This window comes from Saccostrea cucullata, unplaced genomic scaffold (assembly GCF_032062105.1).
Source record: "Saccostrea cucullata isolate Sc308-1 unplaced genomic scaffold, CSIRO_AGI_Scuc_v1 ctg757, whole genome shotgun sequence".
Lineage (NCBI taxonomy): Eukaryota > Metazoa > Mollusca > Bivalvia > Ostreida > Ostreidae > Saccostrea > Saccostrea cuccullata.
Window position 1 is genome coordinate 8478 of NW_026920410.1, and position 26359 is coordinate 34836.

At 33.0% G+C, this 26359-nt stretch overlaps 4 protein-coding genes across 4 annotated transcripts; 1 reads left to right on the forward strand and 3 right to left on the reverse strand.

The window, feature by feature from the left end:
- The first annotated feature begins 2457 nt into the window (after positions 1 to 2457).
- LOC134248626 (prostaglandin E2 receptor EP4 subtype-like) lies at positions 2458 to 3604 on the forward strand. The gene is made up of 2 exons (XM_062731039.1): positions 2458 to 3220; positions 3325 to 3604. Exons 1-2 carry the CDS (start codon positions 2468 to 2470, stop codon positions 3541 to 3543), a joined length of 972 nt encoding a protein of 323 aa, XP_062587023.1. The 5' UTR covers positions 2458 to 2467; the 3' UTR covers positions 3544 to 3604.
- A 3941-nt stretch (positions 3605 to 7545) lies between these two features.
- Positions 7546 to 11584, reverse strand: LOC134248637 (prostaglandin E2 receptor EP3 subtype-like). The gene is made up of 2 exons (XM_062731046.1): positions 10842 to 11584; positions 7546 to 8225 (listed from the first exon to the last, which is right to left on the reverse strand). The coding sequence occupies exons 1-2, from the start codon at positions 11487 to 11489 to the stop codon at positions 8019 to 8021; spliced, it is 855 nt and encodes a 284-aa protein (XP_062587030.1). The 5' UTR covers positions 11490 to 11584; the 3' UTR covers positions 7546 to 8018.
- A 4916-nt stretch (positions 11585 to 16500) lies between these two features.
- Positions 16501 to 17822, reverse strand: LOC134248646 (thromboxane A2 receptor-like). The gene is made up of 2 exons (XM_062731053.1): positions 16985 to 17822; positions 16501 to 16892 (listed from the first exon to the last, which is right to left on the reverse strand). Exons 1-2 carry the CDS (start codon positions 17276 to 17278, stop codon positions 16689 to 16691), a joined length of 498 nt encoding a protein of 165 aa, XP_062587037.1. The 5' UTR covers positions 17279 to 17822; the 3' UTR covers positions 16501 to 16688.
- A 2483-nt stretch (positions 17823 to 20305) lies between these two features.
- Positions 20306 to 22978, reverse strand: LOC134248715 (prostaglandin E2 receptor EP4 subtype-like). Its single transcript, XM_062731120.1, has 2 exons — positions 22147 to 22978; positions 20306 to 22052 (listed from the first exon to the last, which is right to left on the reverse strand). The coding sequence occupies exons 1-2, from the start codon at positions 22903 to 22905 to the stop codon at positions 21831 to 21833; spliced, it is 981 nt and encodes a 326-aa protein (XP_062587104.1). The 5' UTR covers positions 22906 to 22978; the 3' UTR covers positions 20306 to 21830.
- Between the last annotated feature and the right edge of the window lie 3381 nt (positions 22979 to 26359).

Consider the following 26359-nt stretch of genomic DNA (forward strand, 5'->3'; position numbering starts at 1 on the left):
TATACATAATTTTCTCTCCTATCTTTTTCGAGCAATGTTAAGTCATAAAAGTTTTAATAAAAACTTGCATTTAAAATCCCAAATTTTCCTTTGTCATTATTAAAATTTTATATATATGTGCTACACTAAGATTTTACCTTAAGTATATAAAGCAGCAAATTGAGGTGGAACGGTTTTAAATTTTCATGTTTCAGAAAAGTAAAAGTTAATTTAATATGACTTTACATTTAGGAAACTTGGGATTTTTAAACATATATGTGGCTATTCAATTAATGAAAAAGTACTTAAAAACACATGTTTAGGCACAAATTTATTACTTCATACACATGTATGTAGTTACAATGCAAAAAAATAGTGAAAATATTTGTTTTATAACAAGGCAGTCTCTCTGTTATTTTGATAAGTTCATGACATAAGGCTTTAAACAGTCTTGTTAAAAGTCAGCAATTTGTATGTTGATGATTGCTAATTATTATATATATATCATATATATATTATATATGATCCAATTATATTGAATGAGATTGTGAAGGATCACACAAAATGATTTTCATAGTCAACTCAGATGCTAAATCAATGGCAAAACAAATATTAGGAAACGTTAGTTTAAATCAGCTTAATGTTGGTTTGTATTTGCAAACTAAGTCATTTTATCGACCACAGAATCTTGGACCTTTAGTCAAAATTGTTCAAAACTTAAGCCTCTCTCACTTTTTTAATGTATGCCTTTGCGAGTCTTGCCATAAAACACCAAAGAAGAAAACAATTTCTTTTGATGGATGCTAAAATTCCCTTAATTTAAGACACGTTCTGTATGAAAAGTTAGAAATGCAAAGATATTTCATTATGCATATTGTCAGTATAACACTTACTCTTTATTTCAACTTGTCCTACCTGTTTGTGACCTTGATTGATCTACTTCCGTGATATACGTCTGCTGTGTAGGACGTCATAGTACAATCCGCGCAAACCCAGTTCCCGCTGAAACGTGTACTCTCAAAGTCCGCAATATGAAGATATTCAGTTGCAGCATCCACAAGGCTGGCAACAAAGGCTAATTCCAGCAACAAAGGAAGTGAGCGCATTTTCTACGCTTTATATACAGCCATTTACTGACCCACACAGAATTAGAAGTGTTCTGGAAAAAAAAACAAATTTGACACTTCAAATGCTACAAACACTTTTATCAGTTGAAAGGAGATAATTTATACCTGTAAGAGGAATAATTGCATATATTAGACGTATTTACCTTATAAATTTGTAATGAATACAATATATTTTTCACCTATTAGAAAAAAAAAATGCACAACTGTGTTTATTCATCTATGAGTTTTTCTATAAATTTCTAAGAACTCAAAGAATAAAAAAAATATTTTTTCCATTCGCTACATTGTCTAATCATTGAAATAAACCATTATCTTAACTCGACTTTTAGATAGATCAACGACGTATTGTCAATTAACAACAATAATTTCCATTCCTACGTCGATACGACATATCTTAATGAGCTTGAGATAAAAGATACACACACGAATTTAACACATTCGCAATGTGTTCGCCAATTTTTTGACAGCCAAAGATTTTGCTGAAAAAGACGTTGATGGTAAGTCTAACAACTCCAAGCTATATGATAAACGTGATGACTTTAATTTCCTTTTCGTGTGTATCTTTGTCAAACTTCCCTTACTGATGCAGCAATATACCTTCATCACCTGCATACGGAGTATATATATCTCAGTTGATTCGATACGCAAGAGCATGCTCTACGTATGAACAATTTCTAAAACGAGGTAAATTATTGACAAACATATTGATGAAACAAAAATATCAGCAGTCTCGTTTAAAGTAATCATTTTGTAAGTTCTACGTTCAATACAATGACCCTGTAAGCAAACACAATTTATCATTGGGTCAAATGCTGACTGACGTTTTTCATACTAATTGTTAGTTCATTATTTACACATTGAATTGACGATGGATTTTCCCGTTATTACCCGATCATGACAAGGAGCACACGGCAGGTGTGACCATTCCTCAGGGGATGCTCACTCCTGCATGGCACCTGATCTAATCTCTGATGTTTTGAAGGTCTGTGTTTGCTCTGCTCCTATTTTGTATTGTTTTATGGACTTTTGACCTTGAATACTATTCGTTATCTCTATATATTTCATCAATAATAACATCTGGGCTTGTTAAAAATTATACCAATTTGTGTTTTATTGAAAGTTATTATTGTTTTCTTTTTTCACTTAAGATCATGTGTAGATAAATCTTTATGATATGAGCGTTAACTAATCATAAGTGAATATGTATTTTCTTCTCAAGGGTCTCTTATGATGAACCGAAGAAGTAGATTAAGAAGATTATATAATGGTTATCTAAAATCAGATCGCTGTTATCTTTAGTATGATTATATATATAAAGCATCAAATACGCATTAAGTAAATAGAACACTACCTACAACATCATGGGGCAGTCTGATACAAAACATGACTACCCTTTTTGTAATAGAAATAATACCTGGGCGCTGTGGGAGCCTGCAGCATTGGAATTTTTCTTCGGAATCACTGGTAATGTCATCGCTTTACTTCTCCTCTGGACCAACCGCCATTATCATCGATGGTTTTCTTTTTTTAAACTTCTTACTGGGCTAGTAATCACGGATTTTCTTGGAATAATACTGGTTTACCCATTTGCGATGATAAGGTATACTTCAGATTTCACGTGGTGCTACCCGAAGCCACTTTGTCAATTCACTTCCTTCGTTTTTGTCGACGCTCATATGTCTGCAGCTTTAATTATCTGTGCCATGTCTGTTGACCGTTTCATGCATTTGCGAAATTCAGTTATCTTCACAAGCAAGAATTATACATATATACTCTTCGGAATATGGATCATTGCTAGTCTGATTTCGTACTTACATTTAATTGGAGTTGGGGAAAGTAACATATATTATCCGGGTTCTTGGTGTTATTTTGATTTTGTACGCGATACTACAGGAAACCATGTCATGAGCTACCTTTATTCCATAATTGCTTTCGTTATAATTATTGTAACCATTGTGATTAACGCCGTAACACTGTGTCGGATTTGTACAGACCCAGAACAAAGAGGAAAACTTATGGATGCCAATGAAGTTTCCGGATTCTATGATTTTCATGCAATGATTTTTATAACATCCGTTACCGTGTTGTTTGTCATCCTCTGGACCCCTCTTGTGGTACGTAAAATCTATTTTTATATAGAATCGTTTGGAGTAATCACATTAAAAAAAATCTCGGCATTTTAAAAATTGATTCGATTTGATTTTGAATTTTGCTTCAGGTGGACATTTTCTTGCATGCTGTCAACATCAGAAACCAAAAGAACGATAACACAGAACTATTGCTTCTGCGATTGGCCGTGTGTAATGCTATCATTGATCCCTGGATGTATATTGTCTTAAGAAAGGAATCACTAAGCAAAATAGCTGAGATTTTCCATCGCTGTAGGGGATCTAGAAAGTCTGTAAATATAAATGAAACAGACGCTCTTTTACCATAGATGCCAAATCACTTGGCATTTTTCAATATATTTCTTTAAAAAGGGTATTTTTAATCCGAACAAATTTTGAAATCATGTCTCTATGATGTTTTATTCCCCCGTAATCTAAGAATCAGGGGTACATAGTTTTTGCCTAGTCCGACTGTCTGTCATTAATACTTGTGAGTGGGAGGGACAATGAATTTCATATTTTCAGGTGTATTCCTTTTGACAAGACCTTTCTTTGATTACCATAATAACACCATAATTACCGGTACACTATACATGTATATATACACATAATAACAATACCCATTGACCTTGCATTGGAGATTAATTGACCTACTTTAACAAAAAAATTTCCAAACTATACGATTGACCATGACTTTTTAATAGTTGATTCTAGCACTTTCATACTTCACAAGTATATTCATTACAGTGACAAGACTTAATAGGTATAATATATTTTGCCTTTTGACCTATTTAAAAAAACTTGCCCATAACTTTTGAACACTTAGTACTAGAGCTCTCATTTTTCACAGGTGTTAGTCATGTTTTGTCCGCCATCACATATTGTCATCCGTCACGCCGCCTGTGTATTCCTGGTGACAAGAACTTCCTTTGGATACAATAATTTTGACCTTGGAGTTTGACTTGTATTTGAGAAACTTCAACATTCGCCAAAATCTGTCTTACTGGGGCATCTGTGTTTCACAAATACATCAAATGCTTGTTATGAAAGTCCTCTGAGATTTGTGAAATTAATGGAAATTGATCAGTGTAACTTAAAATCTTTTTTTTTTATGGTTATAAAGTTTACTTTTTGTCGATTGTTTTATTTGTAACATCATTAAAATATGCAAATATGAAAAATAAGTTTTTTTATGTTTAATTTCTTTAGGATACAGAGAATTAATGTAGTTTTTTATTGAAATCACATACGAGTGCTTAACAGCAATATGTCTTTGACTGGAATTCCCTTCTTGGTACCAATTTCATTATGTCCTCAAATGTTTAACGGCCCATCAGGCCTTTGATTTTAACATTCTAATATCTATTCTGATGTATTACATATTCATACATTGAAATGGGGTACCGTACATGGTTTACATGTATTGATTTGGTGCATAATTTGAAACTATATTGACAGCAGGAACTAATTTAAGATGACATCGGAAAACCCCCTGAAGTATTTCATCCCCATTATTCTTTAAAATGAAGGTCATTGTAATCAACAACATTTTTAAATTTTATACTAAGAAATTTATATACTGGACACAAATATGATTTTTCTCTTGGGAAGGGGGAGGGGGTGTTACTATGTAGAATTTTATTTTCGAATACAAATTTATTTAAAAAAAATATGTATAAATGCCACTTGTTAATGCTTTCGATAAGCAGTGTAAATGAAATAATACTAAACAATTTGTATTTTTAGATATCTGTTTAAGATGAAAGCAAATATAACCATTATGTTATCATTATGAGTTAAGGCTGCATATGATTTTTTTCTTAATAATTTATGATTGATTGATTGTACACTGTATATTGTCAAACGTCCCTCTCGAGAATTTTTCACTCACATGGAAACGCCAATACTTGCCAGTGGAGAGCTGCAAATTTTGTTCTATAGTCGGCACTTAGGATCAACTCCTTACTTCTCGACTCTACAGCAGACGCTCTAACCACTGCACCACGCGGGCGACTTTTTTCTAAATAAGAAACAGTCATAACGAGCTTTTGGATCCTGTCGTGGATACTGGGGGTATCTCGCTGTAAAAACATATGTAATAAAACAAATTATACACCATAGTTTATTTACCTTTTAAACTAAAGTAAATATTGAATGCAACGATATCATTCAAAGGGAAGTATTTTACAACCAATGAAAACAGTGTGTATTATAATACTTTGTAACCAAATATACACAAGGACATGGTATCGTCAAAGGTCCTAAAACGGTGGGGTTCCTAAATCGGTGGTATTTCCCATTGGGCACGCGCGTTTTCTTACCGTGCGAGATCTGACGTCATTGATTTTTGCGTAGTGTTTGTAAACACGGAAGCTTACGACTCTGTGAAAAAAAACCCCGAAATGCCAGAGAAAAGTGTAAGTAAATGGCCGATATTGTCATATCAACAAAAAATACCATATTTTATTAATGCTAAAAATATCTAAATGTAATTGACTTCTAAATATAGATTTAAAAGAAATAATTAATCGAAATACATACTGTAGACGCAGCTTACCGTCTGCGCTTTCAAGTCACGTGACTGTCATGTGGCTAGCATAATTAAATAGAAATACAGAGGATGTCCAAAAGTTAGTGTCTGTTATATGTTTTTGATACCAGGGGTTTATTTTTATAAATCTTGTTGGTAAATTGTTACTAAACAAATACATAGAAATTAGTTCAGAAATCAAAAGAAAGCTATTAAAAGTTTATATAGTTTCATGTTGGTAAAATAAATAAATACAAAAAATGAATAAAAAATAAATGAATAAGTTGTTTTTGTGAAGTGGGCTCAGTGTAACTTTGAAAATTGTAACCACTGGATCCACTTGCAGTTTTGCTGCACAACGAAAGTTATAAGATGTGGTGATGAATTTATTTATGTCCCTGTCACAATGATAAATAACACTTTTATAAAATTGTAATTTATCCCTTTGTTCATGTATACGATTTAATATTCGTTGTTCATAAATTTATGCCCGTGGTTCGTGTTATTAGGGTGAAAACTTTTGAGAAGTACCATACCACCGATTTAGGTACCTCAACAGTTCTGCTTACGTAAACAACAAGGAAAAAAGAAATCGCAAGAAAAACAAATTATAGAGTTTTTTATTAACTAATATGGAAATAATTTGATTAAATAAAGAGTCCTTCGAAAGTTAGTTACATTTGTTTTATTTTAATCTTTCCCGTCAAGATTATTTTATCGCGTAGTTTGCTAATACCACCGAAATAGGTTCCTCGAGGATACTTGACATTTATAATGAAACAAATTAAAGTAAACGGGAGCTGAATTAACATTACCTCTCTATAAGTGCTGGTCTACTAGCTATTATTTTTAATAGCAATTCTTTAATAAAATGTCTGAGTTCCTAAACTACTTATTTTTCTAAGATAAAACATGTCATAAATGTTCTAAAATGCTTTTAATTTTTATCCCCTATAATCAAACAAAACAGTTTTATTAGTTAACTATAATTTACTAGAGTTAACTATAGTTAACTACAGTAAAAAAAAGAATTTAAATTTGTATTATGAATTTCATATGGATATTTCAAGTTTTTATAAATTAATTTTCTGATCGACTTTATTTACATATTTGAAAAGAATTACAACATTGGCACAAAGTTCAAGAAATATTAAGGTTCTAAATCTTCAAAAAAGTACTAGAGTTTCATATCAAATCAAAGGATTTACTAAAGCAAACGATTAACTAAAGCAAACGATAGTTAAACTATAGTTAACACTATAGTAAATTTTTGTTTGGATATTCCATACATATTAGTTATTTTATTTTACAGCACACGAAAAGAAAAAAATCTGGCTAGAAAGATTTATAGGATTTTCTGTACGGTAAATATCTTATAATTCCATGATAGAAATTCCATAAATCACCAAAATACATTTTACAGAAACAAATTAACCTCCTTCAATTTTTTTCAGGTATTCCTTATAATTTTAAGAAACGATTGATTGATTGTATATTGTTTAACGTCCCACTCGAGAATTTTTCACTCATATGGAGACGAAAACAGCTGCATGAACTCAAATTCTTATATGTGGAAGAGATCATTTTTGAGCTGGATTTTTTGTGTTATGTACAATGATTTAAGATTTAACAATAAGAAAAAAGTCCTTCTAAAAGTCTATTGTCAGATTTTGTACTTTTAAATATTCCAACACAATCAAATGTGATTTGAATTACTCTGCGATTCTAAACTTAGATTCAAACCCTTACAAAGATACATAACACATTCCAGTCAATTTTTTTACTAAGTCTCTTTTTTACGCATCACTAAAATATTAACAAAAAGTGAAGAAGAAACTCCAAGAATAATGTATAACAATATAGAGTTTTAGTTACATGTTTTGCGACCAACTTGTACGGGTGACGTCATCAATTTTTGTGTTCTTTGATATCATGACGTCAAATCCGACGTGTAGCTACAAGTTTAGAACGTGTAATACACTGTCTACACGCACGCCATAAATAAGTTAAGTTATCGATGTGAGATGAACTCATGCGGTATTATATATGCATTATGTACATAATTAACAAAATATATATTAAAAAAACCTATATCTTGTACATGTACATTAAATTTAATTTCATGTTTCACTACAAACTAATGAATTTTTGTCACATTTGCATTTACTTTAAAAATCTATCAAAATATGATCAAACAGTAAAAAAAATTCTGTCAAATTATAACCTTTTAATCTTTACTCTCTTGTAAACCAATCAAACTAGGTCAAAGTCATTTTATCGTTCAAGCAAGCATTCTTCCTCTGGAGATACTGGATTGCGTAGTGCTCGGTAGAGAAGGATAATTCTTCTGATGGATTCTTTTCTCAGGACTATGTACAACCAAGGGTCGATGATGGCATTCAGGAATGTCAAGCGTTCAAACCACATTTCCAAATCATTGTTTTCTGTTCTCAGTTCTAATGCATGCAAAAAGATATCAACCTAGAAGTACAAAGGAATAAAGATTTTCACTCCGTTTAATGTACAGAAAACATCTTTATGAGGAATTTTATATCTACACGGGGAACATCTGATTCCCTTATTATGCATATTCTTATCTATATGGTACCGTGAAATTACGACAATGGAATAGCGATTTTGATCTTTTTTCAAAGTACTCAATTTTTAGTTTTTTGTAGTTACTGTATTTCATACAATATCAAGATACATTATTACAAGCTCAGAAATGTGTATAAAAATAATGCTAATTATCAAATCACGGTCTCTCTAAATTCAAATGACATTAGTTGAATTTTGCCTTCTGCAGTACATTTTGGCAAAGTATGTCAAATGTAAAGGTCAAGTGGACTGTAATGTTTGCCTTTTTCAAAATGTTTTATGACAAACAGTGCACATGCTAAATAGCATACTCTTACATCTTAAATGTCAAAAGGAAGTTGTTTATCGGCACAACCAATTCTTTTTAAAATTAAGTCAAAAGTCAAGTATAGCTAGGTCGGTAATTATGGTAAAAATACAAAGTCATAGTCCAAATTATACATGTGCAAAATAACAAATCAATACCTCTTACAGTTCTAGAAACTTAAGGTTTGACAGACGGACAGACAGACAGATGCAGGGAAAAATCACACACAAAAAATGTCTTTTACGAGACTAAAGATAGACCATTCTCAGATACATGGTGTTTTGTTAGGGCTGCCGTTTGCAAGAACATCAATTTTCTCACCATGTACACGCGCAAGTATAAAGGACATTCCAAGTGAAGGATCAGACAGAAGGAGAAACATAGGTAATCAGAGATTACAGAGCTCACCTCAACGAATGTTGTCTTTAAGTAAGGCAAAGTCACACAATTAACCAACAAAAAGTATACATTCCAAAAATGAAAATATTTTTAAAAGCAATTTTGATCCGATACTTTGAAATAGACCTACATAAAAAATTTAAACTACTTCTTCTTCATGAAAATGTAATGAAAATCCAGCATCTGAAGCAAATTTGAGAGTTTTCATCTCTTGATGCAGCATTTGTGCAAGTTTGGTTTATACAATGTTATATAAGCCTTATAGTTTTTGGTAATAGACCTGCAACCATAACTTTTACCTTGTCTATTATCTGAAAAATGTATGTCCAATTCAGCATCCGAAGCAAGTCCATTAGTGTGCATCCTTAGATGTATCATCCATGCACGTTTGCTCATTATAGGGCTCATAGTTTATTGGAAATGAAACATGCATCAAAACTAACATTTTCACTCATCCTCAAAAAGTAGGTCAATTCAGCATCCGAAGCAAGCCTGGAAGTATGCATCCTTAGATGTATCATCTATGCAAGATTGGTCATTAAAGAACTCATAGTTCCTTGGAAATGAAACCTGCACCAAAAACTTTTAACTAATCACTCAACCGGCAAATGTAGGTCAGATTCAGCATCCGAAGCAAGCCTGGTAGTGTGCATCCTTAGATGTATCATCCATGCAAGTTTGGTCAACATAGGGCTTAAAGTTACTTGCAAATGAAACCTGCACCAACAACATTAACCTGTTCGCTCAACTGGGAAATGTAGGTCAGATTCAGCATCCGAAGCAAGCCCGGTAGTATGCATCCTTAGATGTATCATCCATGCAAGTTTGGTCAACATAGGGCTTATAGTTACTTGGAAATGAAACCTGCACCAAAAACTTTAACCTGTTTACTCAACTGGAAAATGTAGGTCAGTCAGCATCCGAAGCAAGCCCGGTAGTATGCATCCTTAGATGTATCATCCATGCAAGTTTGGTCAACATAGGGCTTATAATTACATGGAAATGAAACCTGCACCAAAAACTTTAACCTGTTTACTCAACTGGAAAATGTAGGTCAGATTCAGCATCCGAAGCAAGCCCGGTAGTATGCATCCTTAGATGTATCATCCATGCAAGTTTGGTCAACATAGGGCTTATAGTTACTTGGAAATGAAACCTGCACCAAAATTTTAACCTGTTCACTCAACCGGAAAATGTAGGTCAGATTCAGCATCCGAAGCAAGTCCGGTAGTATGCATCCTTAGATGTATCATCCATGCAAGTTTGGTCAACATAGGGCTTATAGTTACTTGGAAATGAAACATACACCAAAAACTTTAACCTGTTCACTCAACCGGAAAATGTAGGTCAGATTCAGCATCCGAAGCAAGCCCGGTAGTATGCATCCTTAGATGTATCATCCATGCAAGTTTGGTCAACATAGGGCTTATAGTTACTTGGAAATGAAACCCACACCAAAAACTGCACCAAAAATGTTAACCTGCTCCAAAAACATTAACCTGGTAATTCCTTTGCTGAAATTGCAGCATCTGAAACTTTGTCTGGTACAATAAAACACACTAAAACCATATTCCATGCATGTCTAATCAGTATAGGACACGGAAGTAATTAAAAAGAAAACTGCTCCAAAAAACTTAACCTTAACCTGGGACGCCGACGCCGACGCCGAGGGTATCACATAAGCTCCCCCCAACTTCGTTGAGGTGAGCTAAAAATTATGTTTGTAGTAAATGTTCTTCTGTTGTTAGTAATTTTATCAAATTAAACATATGAAACCGTAACTTCATACTCACAATTAAAGGGGTACAGGTAGCTACAAAGGAGATTGTAACTGCAATGATAAAAACTATGACGTGGGAGTCGTAATATCCGGAGACGAGACTGGAGTCTAATAGAGTCCCCTTAGCAGCTGGGTCGTGGCAAATTTTCCACATAGTGAAAACATTTACCACTACAGTAATCAAAATTATTGAGAAGCTGACGACTGAATAAAAATAAGCAGAGAAAAGACTCCCGATACTAGGCTTCACGAAATCAAAATAGCACCAGGATCCCGGAAAATAAAGTTCAGCTTTGCCTACACCAACCAACTGTAGCATTGAGAAGACCGATGAAAACAGCCATATTGCTATAATCACGACAACATATCGTCTACCCAAATCTCGGCTCCTGTAATGGTAAGGATTTATGAGAACAAGAAGTCTGTCAAATGACAGGGCACATATTAATAAGGCAGCAGCTAAATGGGCGTCCACCATTACAAAAGAAATAGATTCACAAATTTTTATTGGAAAGCAGTATGTAAAATCAGAAATGTATCTCATGATTGCAAAAGGATAAGTTAATAAAACTCCTAAGAAATCCGTTAACGCGAGGGCAGCAAACATTTTGTAGAAAGAAGACCATCTGTGATCCCTTCGATTTATCCACACTAATATCATTGCTATTGCATTCCCTATAATACCGAAAAAGAACTGCAGAGCAGTGGGTATCCACGAAGAATCCACAGTTCCGTTACATATATCATACGGATAATTAGTCCGGTTCGCCATCTCTAAGTCCTCATCATTCTAATATAAATTGAAATAGTTGACATCTATTTGACATCTAAGTGTATATTTGGATAGTTTATAACTATATCAGAAATTATTATATATACTTCCTATTTGATAATTAGTATCTAATTCTGTTCTCATCCAGCACTCTCATTTTCATATCATATTGATAGGCACAGTTTCAAAGTAAACCTTTCATTGGCGATATCATTGTTTGGAGGCAATAAATCAACTCCCTCCTAAACTCAGTGCAAGTGAGCTTAAAATCGACAATGTTTAAATAGTTTAATGAAAATGTATGTACAGTATGAATTATTCACTATAGTTATTGTTATTCGGATAAACAAATATACTTTAAAAGTAAATTCAAATCAGAAAACAATGTAATGAACAGTAATTAACTATGATGAGTCGACGACAACTGTTTTTCTTCATAAATAAAAGGATAGAATATGTTGATAACGTAAAATATTTAAGCTCAAAGGTACATTCAAACGATCCAAATCAGGACCAGAGCAAAATGACCTCTGAAACTTCAGAGGTGTGATCAGGTCTCATGGAGGAGTAAGCATCCCCTAGCAAACGATAACACCACCCGCGTGCACCTATTCACGATTTGGACAAATTTGTAGACAAATCAGTGTGTAAAAAATAGCATAATAATCAGTATGAACAAAACCCATCAAGCATTTGGCTAAATGATAGCTTGTATATGGTGTATTTGGTCTTTGTATCGACCATAGAACTTGCAAAGTGATGAATTTAAGCTAGACTGTTGATGACATAATAAACAAGGAACATTTTAATTTTCAGTTGACTGTAAAACCCTTTCTGCAAGGGGCCTAGCAATTGTAGTGTCATGTTTCAAAATTCAGTCTAATGGGAAAGTTGACTTTGGTGAATAAAACGGCTGGATCAATAAATATACAAATTAATTAACCAAGATATTCAATGAGAATGATGTTCTGTTCCCAAAAGACAAAGTTAAATTAGATATAAATTTAAAGTATAAGCATATTTTGCTATGCAATGACATCTTAATAACAATATTATGAGATCAATTTTAGAAAACCGAGACTATAAAATATCTCAAACACGGAAGGGTTTTCGTACTCTTCAGTTAACTGTTGTAAATTTTCCAAGAATTAATTAATTAAGAAAAAATTCTAGAGTTTCTAAATTTCCATTGCACTGTTATAATTTCCCATTTGCTATTAGTTTTTCTACTTGGTCAAACATAACATTGATTAAATTAACAGTTATTACTTTCTTGCTAAGAGTTTTCGCATATTGGAAAAACAATTGAAAGCAATCATGTAAGAATTTTGAAAGAAAAAAAAGACTGGTTAAATTATTTGTCTTTAATGTCAAATAATTGTGAATTATTATGGTCCTTAGAATGACGTTGTTTGGGTAAATAATACAGTATTAGGACGAAAGTATACTGCAGTCTTGCCTATATTGTCCAACTGATTTATCTATGAATTAACAAATAAAAACAGAGAACTCACGAAGGCTGTGATGTCTAAGAAGAAAATACTTGTCCATGCAATGTATTTTACCCGAACTCTCTTGTTTCTTGAATTCTTTTGAAATAACAATGTTGATATTTTTAGCTTAGATAATGTTCATTAGCTTCAAATTTTACTTGAGAATGCAACATATAGTGATTTCACTCATTTTTGTGAGGGGTTAATTTTCGTTGTTTTCATGAAAAGAATTAATTAATGAACGAATTAATGTCCTCCATTTCAAATTCTTATATATTATTTCATTTCTCTTAATTAAATCCCCAAACTAATATATGGCACGCCAAATTCACAAAAATGAGATAAACCTAGTTTTACATTTGATAAACTAGGTTTATCGACTGTAAACTATAGTTTACAAACCGTAAACTATAGTTAACGATTCGTTAAGTATAGTTTTCATCTGTAAAACTATATTTAACGGTTGTTAACTATAGTTTACGAATGATAATCTAAGTTTATGTGTCTGTAAAAAGCGTGAACAATAGATTTTGTTGATAAACATAGATTCACGTTTGTAAACTATAGTTAAGAGTTGTTAATCATAGTTTCACAAATTGTGAAACTATATTTATCAGATCGTTAACTATAGTTAACGGTTTGTAAACTATAGTTTACAAATCGTGAAACTGTATTTATCAGATAATCTATGTTTTGCAATCGCAAATGATTGTTTTCAGTGTTAAGTATAGTTTACGGTTGTGAAACATAGATTATCGCGTTAACTATGGTTTACGGATGTAAAATATAGATTAACGTTGTTAACTATAGTTTACAGTCCGTAAACTATAGTTTACAACCGATAAACCTAGTTTATCGACTGTGAAACTATGTTTAGCTCATTTTTGTGAATTTGGCGTGCCATACTAATATATGTTGCCGATACCACGAAAATTTGATCCTTGAACATTTATCAGTTTGTTCAAAATGCTGTTTTAACTATTATTTTATTGACCTCGTGATATTCTCTCTAACATTACATTATATTAAAGATTTTCAGTTGTTTTGAATTCTTGAGAAAACAATGTCTCTTTAATTGAAAAAATGATAATAGTTGTTTTCAATTTGTGATAATTTTGAATGAAAATACATTCCTTTTAAAAATAACAACAAAAATATGGGTGAAACAAATCATGCATATATATTGTCGGTGAATCAACGACAATTAATTTTTGCGACCGAGGAATCATTCGCTACCAATATACCAAATTAAATGGTTCATGGCGATAAATATTCGCGAATTAAATTAAGTCGTTAATGTTAATCGCAGGCGAATAAAAGTTGATTAACAGCTTGTGGAGAAAGAACGATCAAAACAATAAAACATACTATGCAAACAAGCATACATACTCAGTTAAAAAAAATCCCCTCCGAAGAAAGAAAAATGAAGAAATAATGGTTTAATTTACTAAAAAGATTGTACAGCATTCAAAGACCTAAATATGATATCATTAATTAGGTTGGAAAAAATATCAACAGATGAATGATATGTTTAATCACTATCTCTATCAAATCATTGCAGGTTTCTTTATCAATCCAAGATAAGATTAATATGTTCAGGGCAAAAAATCCACAAAAAGCCATATGATTGGTTGCAGAATATGCAATCATATCCCTCGTTGATAAACGATTTATTATCTGTGTAATAAAGGACCTAAAACATTTGCAATGTCTAAGTTTTCAAATGCAAGAATTTACAATGATAGTGCTTTGAATACCAAAATAAATCGAACTTTTTCTAATTGTCGAGATTTAGGAAATATGTGAGAGAGAGAGAGAGAGAGAGAGAGAGAGAGAGAGAGAGAGAGAGAGAGAGAGAGAGAGAGAGAGAGAGAGGAATTCAAGGGAGAATCAATAAAAATCATATTTAATTTTATTTACTGTGGAGACTTACAAGGTCTTTCGCACAAATCTCTACAGTCACTATGGAGACCTCGATTCTTGGTAAATTAGGTTAATCAAAGGGTTTGATTTTATATTTGTTTCAATTTAAAATAGGACATATGGACAGTCATTTACTCCACTGATACTGGCATTAATTTTATTCAATTGTTCCATAATACATTTATTTTTCTCTTTATAATGTGAATATGGAATTAAAGTTTGTGTGTTCTAGGTTAACAGCCCATTCGTGAATTATTCACCATATAACGTTGAAGGTCTAAATTTAAATCTATACTTGGCATTCAGGGTCATCGAGCAGAAAGGGATCTTTCCCAAACGATACGAGGCCTCATTTTTTATGTTCTATCCCAACAGACACACAACTTTCGCTTGGCAAGCGCTTGTCGAAGGATCAGTTACTACCCTTTCCCAAAAATTAGTTAAATCGCGGTCAATGTTTGAAACAACGGGTTTCTGATCACAGAATACGGATTCCCACCTACAATAACGACTATAAAAAGTGCTTTATTTAGTCAAGTAATAACTATCAAATCTTAATTAGAAATGTTATTCTAATTACAAGTGTATCTCGACGTCACGGTATCTCTTTCGGTAGAGTATTCGCTCCGTGATCGGATGTTGTGTGTTCGAATCGTGTATTCCGCAACTGGCTTAAGACGAAATAGGTAGCAACTGTTCCTTCGTCGGGCGTTCGGCACATTCAGTTAAGTGAAACTTGGGGTTCCTTCCATACTGAGACATTTAAAATCGAGGTCTTATGTCACGGTAGGTATTTGCACGATAAATAACCCTCATTGCTCAATGGCCCTAAATGCCAAGAAAAGGTATTAATTTGAAGCCAGTCACTAATATATGTTGGAGTCTCAGTCTTTAAATGAGTGAAAAAAAAATTAATGGTACGTAAAACAGCATACAACTAATCAAACAAGTGTATGAAACATATGGAGATAAAGAACAGAATTCAAGATCAAAAGTCCATGAAACAATACAGAATAGTAGCATAGCAAACACGGACCTCCAAAACATCAGAAGTGGGATCAGGTGCCATGGAGGAATGAGCATCCCCTGCCCACCGCTCACACCTGCCGTGTGCTCCTTGTCATGATCGGGAAATAACGAAAAAATCCGTCATTTCAGTGTATAAATAATGGACTAACAATAAGTATGAAAAACGTCAGTCAGCATTTGACTTAATGATAAATTGTATTTGCTGACAAGGTCATTGTATACACCATGGAACTTACAAAATGATTACTTTAAACGAGACTGCTGGTATTCTTGTTTCATCAACATGTTTGTCAATAATTTACCTATTTAAATACGAGTTCAACCGTTTCTGATCTAAAAAAAAATCACAACTGACCTTTCTTGCAGACAACAAATTGTTTGCTAAGAACGATTTCATAAAACGACTTATCTTATGTTAATTTTATTAAATCTTATTACCACATAACATTCTTCATTTCCTTCAGAATATTATTTTGTATTTTTATCATTGATTGTTTATAATTTCTTCATTATTATTTGCTAGATATTATCGAATACATCTGTACTAAAATTCAAAATATGGGTGACATTGATACAATATATTATGTCCTCTTAAGCCTCTGTCTTAATAAATCAGTAATGATAAAGGTACATGTAGTGTGTATTATGAAATTAAAGCCTCGTTTTCCTGGGATGGGTTTCCTGTGCACTGGCGTAAGATATAAATGATCTTTTCCAGGGATTCCTTCCTAAGTACAATATAAAGCCATGGGTCGACTATGGCATTGCAGACGGTCATTCTCAGGAACCACAATTCCACCTCATTGTTTTCGTTTCGTATATTTGCAGCATGCAGGAAAACAACAACCTGTAATATGTTAAAAGTAAAACCATAATTTAAAGGTTTTCTTAAACTAATTTTTATTTGTAGAATTGGATAACAGAAATGACTTTACTTACAATTAGGGGAGTCCATAAAATAACAAATACCACAGTGACTGCACTTATGAAAATCATTACGTGAGAATCAAGGGATCCAGAAATACGTCTCGTGTCTTCAAGATATCTTAATCGGTCCGGGTCTCTCCAGATTCGATAGATTGTGATAGCGTTAATAGTACTGGTAACAGAAAGGATAGATATTCCTATCAAAGCATAGATGTATGACATGACACGGTTTCCTGTGGTATTACCAACAAAGTCAAAGTAGCACCATGAGCCGGGAAAATAAAGATTTTCTTGTCCGACTCCCATAAGATGTAACAAGCCAGGCTATAAAACTTGCTGCGATCCATATTCCTATCAGGGCGAGGGTGTATCTTCTGGATTGGTTTTCTGTGGGTGTAAGGCTTATGAATCGGTCAACAGACATGGCACAGATAATGAACGCCTCTGATAAGTGGGCATTGACAAAAACAAAGGAAGTGAATTGACAAAGAGACGTCGGGTAGCACCACGTGAAATCCGAGGAGTATCTCTTCATGACAAAGGGATAAACTAGAAATATTCCGAGGAAATCGGTGAGGATGAGACCGGTAAAAAGTTTGTAGAATGATTGCCACCGGTGTTCCTTTCGATTGATCCACAGAAGAATGAGGGCAATGGTATTACCAGATACTCCAAAGAAGTATTCCATTCCAGCTGGAACCCAGGATGTGGAGGTGTCATTCCGAGAGCAAACTTCATAACTCTGATCTATAGATACCATGATGTTTAAAATTGTGTCTACCATACACTATGATGAATACGTATATACTGTAAGATTGGCCGACCAGGTTACAGATAAATCATCTCTTTATCTACCTATCATTTATGAGGCCCTCTACTCCTGAGTCGATTTTAAAAGTGATTTTTAAATATTATTTTTTAAATATAATAATAATAATGAAAAATCATTCATCTTTGATGCTGATGTATTTCATAGAAGCAAAATATTTTAAATAATTGAGGTAATAATTATTTTGATCATTTTCGATTGATCAACATAAAAACATGTCAACATTAATTATGTTTTCCGATCAAATTCAAGATCTGGCAAGATTGTAAACTACGTCATAGAGAGTTGTTTTCCTTTACTTAGATAAAATGCCACATACATTTCAAACTTGTGAGAAGCAGAAAGTAAAACTGTAGAAAGTAAGTAGCTAGGAATATACACTGAATCAAAGGCATATGTGATAAGTTTGATTCTAAACTCGTCCAATCAATTTACTCCTTAATTATTCATTTACAGCTCCGCGCACTTCTTAAAACATTCATAGTTTTTCGCACAAATTAATGTCACATTGTAACAATGCTAAATTGTAAAAAGGGGCAACATAAGATATTTAAAAGTGAGTGTTTAATTTATTTTAATTTTATTTTACTTACAAGAAGACATATTTCGCACATTGTAATTGGAAGGACTTTGATAAGCTCTTGACTGATAGATTATAACAGTTCTCAAGTGCATGTACATGGTTTCATTGTTTCTTCGTCGTCATCACCTGCATACAGATCGAGTTTATGTACCTCTGAGTCAGTTGATTCGATAGGCAATAGCATGCTCTAACTATGAACAATTTCTCTAAAACGAATTAAATTATTGACAAACAAGTTGATGAAACAAGAATATCAGCAGTCTCGTTTAAAGTCATCATTTCGTAAGTTCTGTGGTCAGTACAATGACCTTGTCAGCAAATACAATTTATCACTGGGTCAAATGCTGACTGTCGTTTATCATACTTATTGTTAGTCCATTATTTATACATTGAACTGACGACGAATTTTCCCATTATTTCCCGATCATGACAAACCATTGTCAACCGAGGCGCATCCGAGGTTGACAATGGTTTTCGAGGGGTGAAAATTTTCAATGTTACACTCAACTACCTGGAATAATTATTATATTATACTGAATGTTTTATACAAATACATATAACAGTGAACCGTGCGCGTCTGCACATTTTTTGGAATATCACCCGTCGTCAAGCACTGTTGATTGTAACTAGGCTGGAGGGCGTGGCTTCATTATTCAGCGGGTAATAGTGTTTTTTAACAAATGCTTCTCGACCTATCAGATTCAACTAATTTACACGAAAGTGTAATATTATACATTTATTGCATGATAGTGAGGGAAATATGAAGACTTATTCAGCCAAGAAAAATCATATATGATATTTCTTGGCTGAATAAGTCTTCATGTTTCCCGAACATTCATGCAATGAATTGTTTATTATACCGAAACAAGCAAAACCTTTGAAATAAACATAAACTTTCAAATTCGGCATCGCTCTCAAATTCACTTTCATTTTTAACGTAAAGTTACTATAAAACCCTTTGTTCAACACATTGTCATCATTTTTGTGACGTAAACCAGTCTATTGTGACGTCTACTTCTCTCAAGAGTTTTCGTTCAACGAACGAGAACTATATTGCGGGAAAATACACTAGGTGTTCCGAAGAGGTGGAATATGATGAAAAGCGTGCCGACTGCCGGGAAATATGAAGTTTTACGCCCCGATCATGTGATAACCTAGAACCAATCAGATAACGCGTTGTTTAGAATATTTATAATGAGGTATAATAATATGCCATCCCTCCTCTTAGCAGATACTTATATTTGATATATGCGATTTATCACATATTTTCCCCTTTATCCCGTTGATATAGCTCATGTGATATCGTTTTCGTATCAACACTATGTATTCCTACGCCGCGTGACGTAATGTAAATAAACAAATACATGTGTATGATGGAGAGAATGACTTAATTTGTCAAATTTCACTTTATTTGATGTATTTTAACAAGATTTCATTCATGAATTAAAAAAATAAGCGCTGAAATATTTTCTTTCTTTTATATTTGTACGAACTACGTTATGTGGTCCGAGGTAACCGAAAAGGAACTTTGAATTAGAAATAACGACAAAATACACATTTATAGTGAACAAAAATATGTGATAAAAAGAATGTCCCATGGTTTGTGGTTTGATATGATTTTTATCCAACTCGTTGTGTGTTTTCTATCCCCTCGCCAAGGCTCGGGGATAGAAAACACACAACTCGTTGGATAAAAATCATATCAAACCACAAACCATGGGAGATCCTACATATATTTAAAATTACTCAATACCTTGTGTTCGTATTATAAGAAATAAACGTTAACTTTACTTTCATTCAATGTTTTATTGTGTAAAAATAACACATTGATCGGATAGCTTCTTTTGAATCCTTAATCTTCAGAACAAAAAAAAAACAAAAACATTTTACATAGCATAACAATCAAAGTGAAATAATGTATGATTTTCATACTATCTTGACATTTCAATACTTAAACAAATGTTGATTTATACAACACACATGTATATCCTTTATCTCGGAAAACACCAAAATTCCGCAGAAAAAACAACAAGGATACAGGAATTTAGAAGAAATCATAATTAATACTGATGAAATTCTTATATGATAGAACAGGAAAAAATATAACACTGTATGAAATTGTGACGTTGAATCAGACAGGAAGTTACATTTTGATAATTAGTTGACTGACTTGTAAGTACTTGTTTCACTAGGCTAGTAATTTAATACTTGTACAATGTAACATTAATTATTCAATCTCCATTACAAAGTTCCGAAAAACTAGACAACAAAGAATATATTATTTATGCCTGGTTCCTAAAGCAATGAACTTAAAAATAAATTGAGGATTAAAAAGCTTTTTTTTTGCAAACATGTTGAATGATAATATTTTTAAAACTGTAAATTTTAAAATTATATCCATCAACTTATCCCTGTTGCCTCATCTTACAGGTGGAAAATTCACAGTCATAACTAGATAGAAAGTCGCGCTTTCAAACAACATTGGACCACATAAAGACATTGAATGTAACAATTAGACTTATCTTCCAAATTAGTGCATTTTTTGTAACGTTATGACGTATAATCTATTAAAAAACAATTATTTTTAATTCATTTGTTTACAATACTTCATAGCTGTTGTTCTATTTATGAATGACTATAAAACCTGTTTATATGTGTTTCCATTTACAGATATGTGTGTTAGGTTTCAATTCCAGTCAAGAAATAAAGGTTCTACTACAGAAACTTTCTTTCAGGAGTTTCTGTAAACATTCCAATTTTTCTTTCTCTGTTCCACTGTTAATAGCTCGAGTCTTTACAGGAACCCATGTTAGACTATATACATGTACATATTTTATTAACAGTACTCTCACAAACTTAAAAAAACGTAATTAACAAAATATTATATATGATAACACTTGCAACAATATGTATTTATGAAATACTAATTGCCCCGTATGACAACAAAACATGTTAAATATTTAAGCCCTTGTACCAACTTTTCAGACCTTATGGCCACGGATAATATCTTGGTTAAACTCGAAGGTCAATGTGTCAGAAATTTTATCTCCATGGAAAGGACTTGTCATTGTGAATGCACATGTGTGAGGTATGGAAACCTTAGCTCAAACTGTTCAAAAGTTTTATCCGAGGTTTTGCCTCAAACTCAAGTTCAGGCTCAAGACTTAAAATAATGTTTGTACTCAAAGAAATACCTTGGGACAAGGAATACCTATGTGAAATATAAAAGACATAGCTCAAAGAAATGAAACGCTACTGGTAAGGTTAAAATTTTGCGTACAGACAGTCAGACGGACCGGACGAAACCGATATATCCCCGAATATGTAATTACGGGGGGAGGATAAAACAACTCAATTTCGTGCTGTAAAACAGAACAAATCAATTTATATTGACATGACTTCTGCCTTCTTAATGGCAAATTCATTTTTATGCACAGTATATTAAATCAGGGAAGCAATTCATCTGTTTCTTTGAATTCCTTTGCCTCTGAACTTTTTCTACAATAGCGGAAACAAATGACGATTTGGCGCAACGACTCCTTCCTGAGCACTATATACAACCAAGGGTCAACAATAGCATTTAAGACAGCCATTCGTAAAAGCCATAGCTCAATACCGTTGTTGTCATTTCTTGTTCTAATATTGGTGGCATGCAGAAAGATGTCCACCTACAGATAAAAGATCAAAAATGCATTGATTGTGCTTTTGATACAAGTTTAAGACTTAGCAAGAGGTATCAAAAGAGAAAATAGATTTACTCACAACTAGAGGCGTCCACAGAATGACAAACACAACAGTTACTGCACTTATGAAAATCATTACATGAGAATCATAAAATCCGGAAACAACACTTGTATCCAGAAGGTTCCCTCTTTGTACTGGGTCTCTGCATATCCTGTACATTGTAACGACATTAATTGCAACAGTAACGAGTATGACAATGAAACCAATTACAGAATAAAGGTATGACATGACGCGGTTTCCAGTTGAATCGCCCACAAAATCAAAATAACACCACGAGCCAGGAAAATATAAGTTACTTTGTCCAACTCCAACTAAGTGCAGAAGAGAGATGATACTGGCTCCACACCAAATTCCTATCAGAACGAAAGTATAGTTTATGCGTGAATTCAGGTAGCCCTCAGTGTTCCTTAAATGCATAAACCGATCGACTGACATTGCACAAATCAGTAGAGCTGCCGATAAATGAGCATCCACAAACACGAAAGAACAGAATTCACAAAGACGTTCCGGGTAACACCACTTGAATCCAGAGGCATATCTTGCCATAATAAAAGGGTAAGCAAGAAATACTCCCAAAAAGTCGGTAATGACCAGACCTGTGAACAGTTTGAAGAACGAAAACCATCGGTGTTCCCTACGGTTGACCCAGAGAAGAATAAAGGCTATGACATTGCCAGATACTCCAAAGAAGTATTCCATTCCAGCTGGAACCCAGGATGTGGCGGTGTCATTTCTATAACATATAGAAAAGTCATAATGTGGTGTCGACTGGTTCATCGTGCTATGCTTTACTAATACGCAGTACACATTGAAACCAGGAAATAAAAGGCTATTGTTAACTCAATTTCATAAAATGTTTAGACTATTTTTTTCTTTATTTGTGCAATTCAGAATAACAATGTCTTTCCTGTGTGATGTATTGTTTAAAAGTAGAAGTATGGATAATAAATATTACTTTAAATGAAAAACGACATATATAATATATAAGAGCGTTAGCTTATTGAAAGTAGAGATCTGAATTTTAGAAAAAGCTGTATTAACCATGGGTCAAGAGAGACATAACATACTAGGACATATATAATATATAAGAGCGTTAGCTTATTCACTGGGTCAAGAGAGACATAACATGCAGCGGCTACGAGCGAGCGGCTACGAAGCGCCGTGTGTCTCTATATATATTTATATGCATATTATTTATTAAATATAAATCATCTGAAGGCTGTAAACCTATAACGTTAAGAATGGACATTTCATTGGAAAATTAATCTTGGAAAATATTCATAATCATAAAAATTATTCATAACAAACATAGGTGTCAGTAAAATCAGATAAAGAATTATTAAACCAGGGTGGATAGTAATGATGTATCAAAACCAATAACTACACTAGTGGTACTGTTAGCAATGAGCTCACTAAATGATACTCCCTCCTCCCATTACTAAGCTATTGGAAATAAATTTTAATTTCATTAACTATAATTATCTAAATAAAACAAGTCAGATTTTAATATTAATACAATGAACTTTTATTTTGTAAATTGCTTCACTGAAATTGATCAAATTAGCCAAATCAAACCCATTGATATTAACAATAAAATCTGAAAGGAAATACAAAGTAACTTTTAAAGTTTTTACCCACGCTAATTAAATATGAAGTTTGCAATAGACAACTAGTTTTATACGATCAAGGTACATGTAATAATTATTTTTGTTAAAAAATACAAAAAAATATTAGCTTACAATATTTGATGAGTAAAAGGTGTAAAAAAAAAAAAAGCACCTGAATTAGAAATTTAAGAAATAAATAACTTTGAGCTTGAATGTTGTTACTTATCTATATAAATTTCATTTCTACATCAGTTTTAAATCTTAAATTATGGTATCTTTGGTATCTTTTGTTCTTAAAATGTTACTAGGGATTACACAAAAGTCAGTGAAGTAATAGAAAAAAAATGCCGTTGTTTCGTATTTGCGCAAACGGTTACAGTTGTAGAGTGCCTCAAAAGGAATCAAATGTGATCAACCATGATTAATATTAATCAGATAGACACTTACTTTGGTTGGGTCAGTATGGAGTCTGTAATATTTATACCCTTTCTATTCATTGTTTGACTTTTGGAGGCCTCCACATCGCTTTCAGTGTATAATATGAAATTGACAGAGAATCTAGATGAGAATATGAAAGGCAGTTAATTACAATGAAATTGACCTTTGTACGACTTTGGTCAATTAGTGTAATCACTAATCAATATAAACTTTTAATTTATTTTTTGTAGCTATAGGTTGATATCTTGAATACAAATTTATGAATGAATGTTTACGCATTTTTTTCTTAAAAGACCTAGCAACGTCCCTGGATTTACAATTTACAAGTAATTTTTTTAACCGAATGAGGAGTACATGTTTATAAGTAAAACAAGAATGAAATAATAGTCAAAGCAATATTGACATTTATGTAGTATTCATATTGCATGTTGTAGGTATATCTTAATTAATGCTGATGAGTTTGCCTTTATTTTCGTTTAAATAAAAACTCATTTTGTCTGTACAACCCATTTATTATCACCTTCAAACAACTTTATTCTGATGAAAGTTTCAGTACATGAAACATATGGAGATAACGAACAGTATTCAATATCAATTGTCCATAAAACAATATGAAATAGGAGTAGAGCAAACACGGACCTCCAATACATCAGAGGTGGGGATAAGGTACCATGAAGGAGTAAGCATCCCCCGCCGTAGTGCTCCTTGTCATATTCGGGAAATAACTGAAAAATCTGTCGTCAATTCAGTGTTTAAATAATGGACTAACAATTAGTATGTAAAACGTCATTCAGCATTTGATTCAATGATGATTTTTTTTTCGCTGTCAATGTCATTGTATTGACCATAAAAATTAAGAATGATGACTTTAATCGAGACTGCTGATATTCTTGTTTCATCAACTTATTAAGCCATAATTACCTCGTTTTAGAAATCGTTCCGATGTAAAACATGCTCTTGCATGTCGAATCAACTGAGATATATAAACTCCGTAAGCAGTGATGAAGATATATTGCTGCTTAAGTAAGGGAAGCTGACAATTGAAAAGTAAAAGTCATGCCGTTTATCACAGAGCTTTTTAGTAACATTTCCATTAAAGTTCTTTTCGAGATGGATATGGTGATAACGAACAGTATTCAATCTCAAAGTCCATAAAACAATACAAAATAGGAGCAGAGCAAACAGGGACCTCCGAAACATCAGAGGTGGGATCAGGTGCCATGGAGAAGTGAACATCCCCTGCTGACCGGTCACACCCGCCGTGTGCTACTTGTCATGATCAGGAAATAACGGAAAAATCCGTCGTCTATTCAGTGTAAAAATAATGGACTAACAATTAGAATGAAAAACGTCAGTCAGCATTTGACTCAATGATAAATTGTATTTGCTGACAAGGTCATTGTATCGACCATAGAACTTATGAAATGATGACTTCAAAACAAGACTGCTGATATTCTTGTTTCATCATCTTGCTTGTCAATAATTGACCCCGTCTTAGAAATTGTTCACAAGTAGAGCATGCTTTTGCGTGTGAATCAACTGAGATAAATGTACTCCATATGCAGGTGATGAAGGTATATATTGCTGCATAAGTAAGGGAAGTTGACGATAGAAAAGTTAAAGTCACCACGTTTACAATATAGCTTGGTTGTCAGATTACCATTAACGTCTTTTTCAAGTAAAATATCCAAGTATGAAACAGATGTGTCAGACTCTGTCGTATCTTTTAGCTCAAGCTCACCAGGATATATCGTATCGACATAAGAATATAAATTACAATTGTTAATTGTCAATACGTCGTCGATATATCAGAATGTCAAGTTGAAGGCCACAGCAAGTGTTTTCTTCTTTTCTCGGTAGTCATATAAGATTTCGAACGAATTCTGCTCCGTATGAATTGAATGAAAATAGGTCTAGATCTGCTAATAACAGGGCGCAACTGGTACTCTTGGGAATTCCAATAGATTGTTGGTCTCCAAAAATCAACATTGATATTGTCATTGAGAAATTAAAGCATCTGTTTGATTTCAACTTCAAAGTACTTGACTGGATAATCAAAATGTTTTTTAAAAAAATCATTTTGCAAATGACCAATGACAGGGTAAGAAAATTTACGAGTTCAATTTTTATTGAAAAAGCAGCTGTCATTTATATCAAAAAGCCTGAACTTTAATTTATCATGGGGT

Excerpts from the sequence above, each read along its gene's own strand:
- LOC134248626 (XM_062731039.1), top strand. The coding sequence starts at position 2,468 with ATGGGGCAGTCTGATACAAAACATGACTACCCTTTTTGTAATAGAAAT. Across the intron at positions 3,221-3,324 it reads TCCTCTGGACCCCTCTTGTG|GTGGACATTTTCTTGCATGC; the intron begins GTACGTAAAATC and ends ATTTTGCTTCAG.
- LOC134248637 (XM_062731046.1), bottom strand. The coding sequence starts at position 11,489 with ATGATATTAGTGTGGATAAATCGAAGGGATCACAGATGGTCTTCTTTC. Across the intron at positions 8,226-10,841 it reads CTACCTGTACCCCTTTAATT|GTTGATATCTTTTTGCATGC; the intron begins GTGAGTATGAAG and ends TTGTACTTCTAG.
- LOC134248646 (XM_062731053.1), bottom strand. The coding sequence starts at position 17,278 with ATGGGAGTCGGACAAGAAAATCTTTATTTTCCCGGCTCATGGTGCTAC. Across the intron at positions 16,893-16,984 it reads TTTTATGGACTCCCCTAATT|GTTGTTGTTTTCCTGCATGC; the intron begins GTAAGTAAAGTC and ends AACATATTACAG.
- LOC134248715 (XM_062731120.1), bottom strand. The coding sequence starts at position 22,905 with ATGAACCAGTCGACACCACATTATGACTTTTCTATATGTTATAGAAAT. Across the intron at positions 22,053-22,146 it reads TTCTGTGGACGCCTCTAGTT|GTGGACATCTTTCTGCATGC; the intron begins GTGAGTAAATCT and ends TTTTATCTGTAG.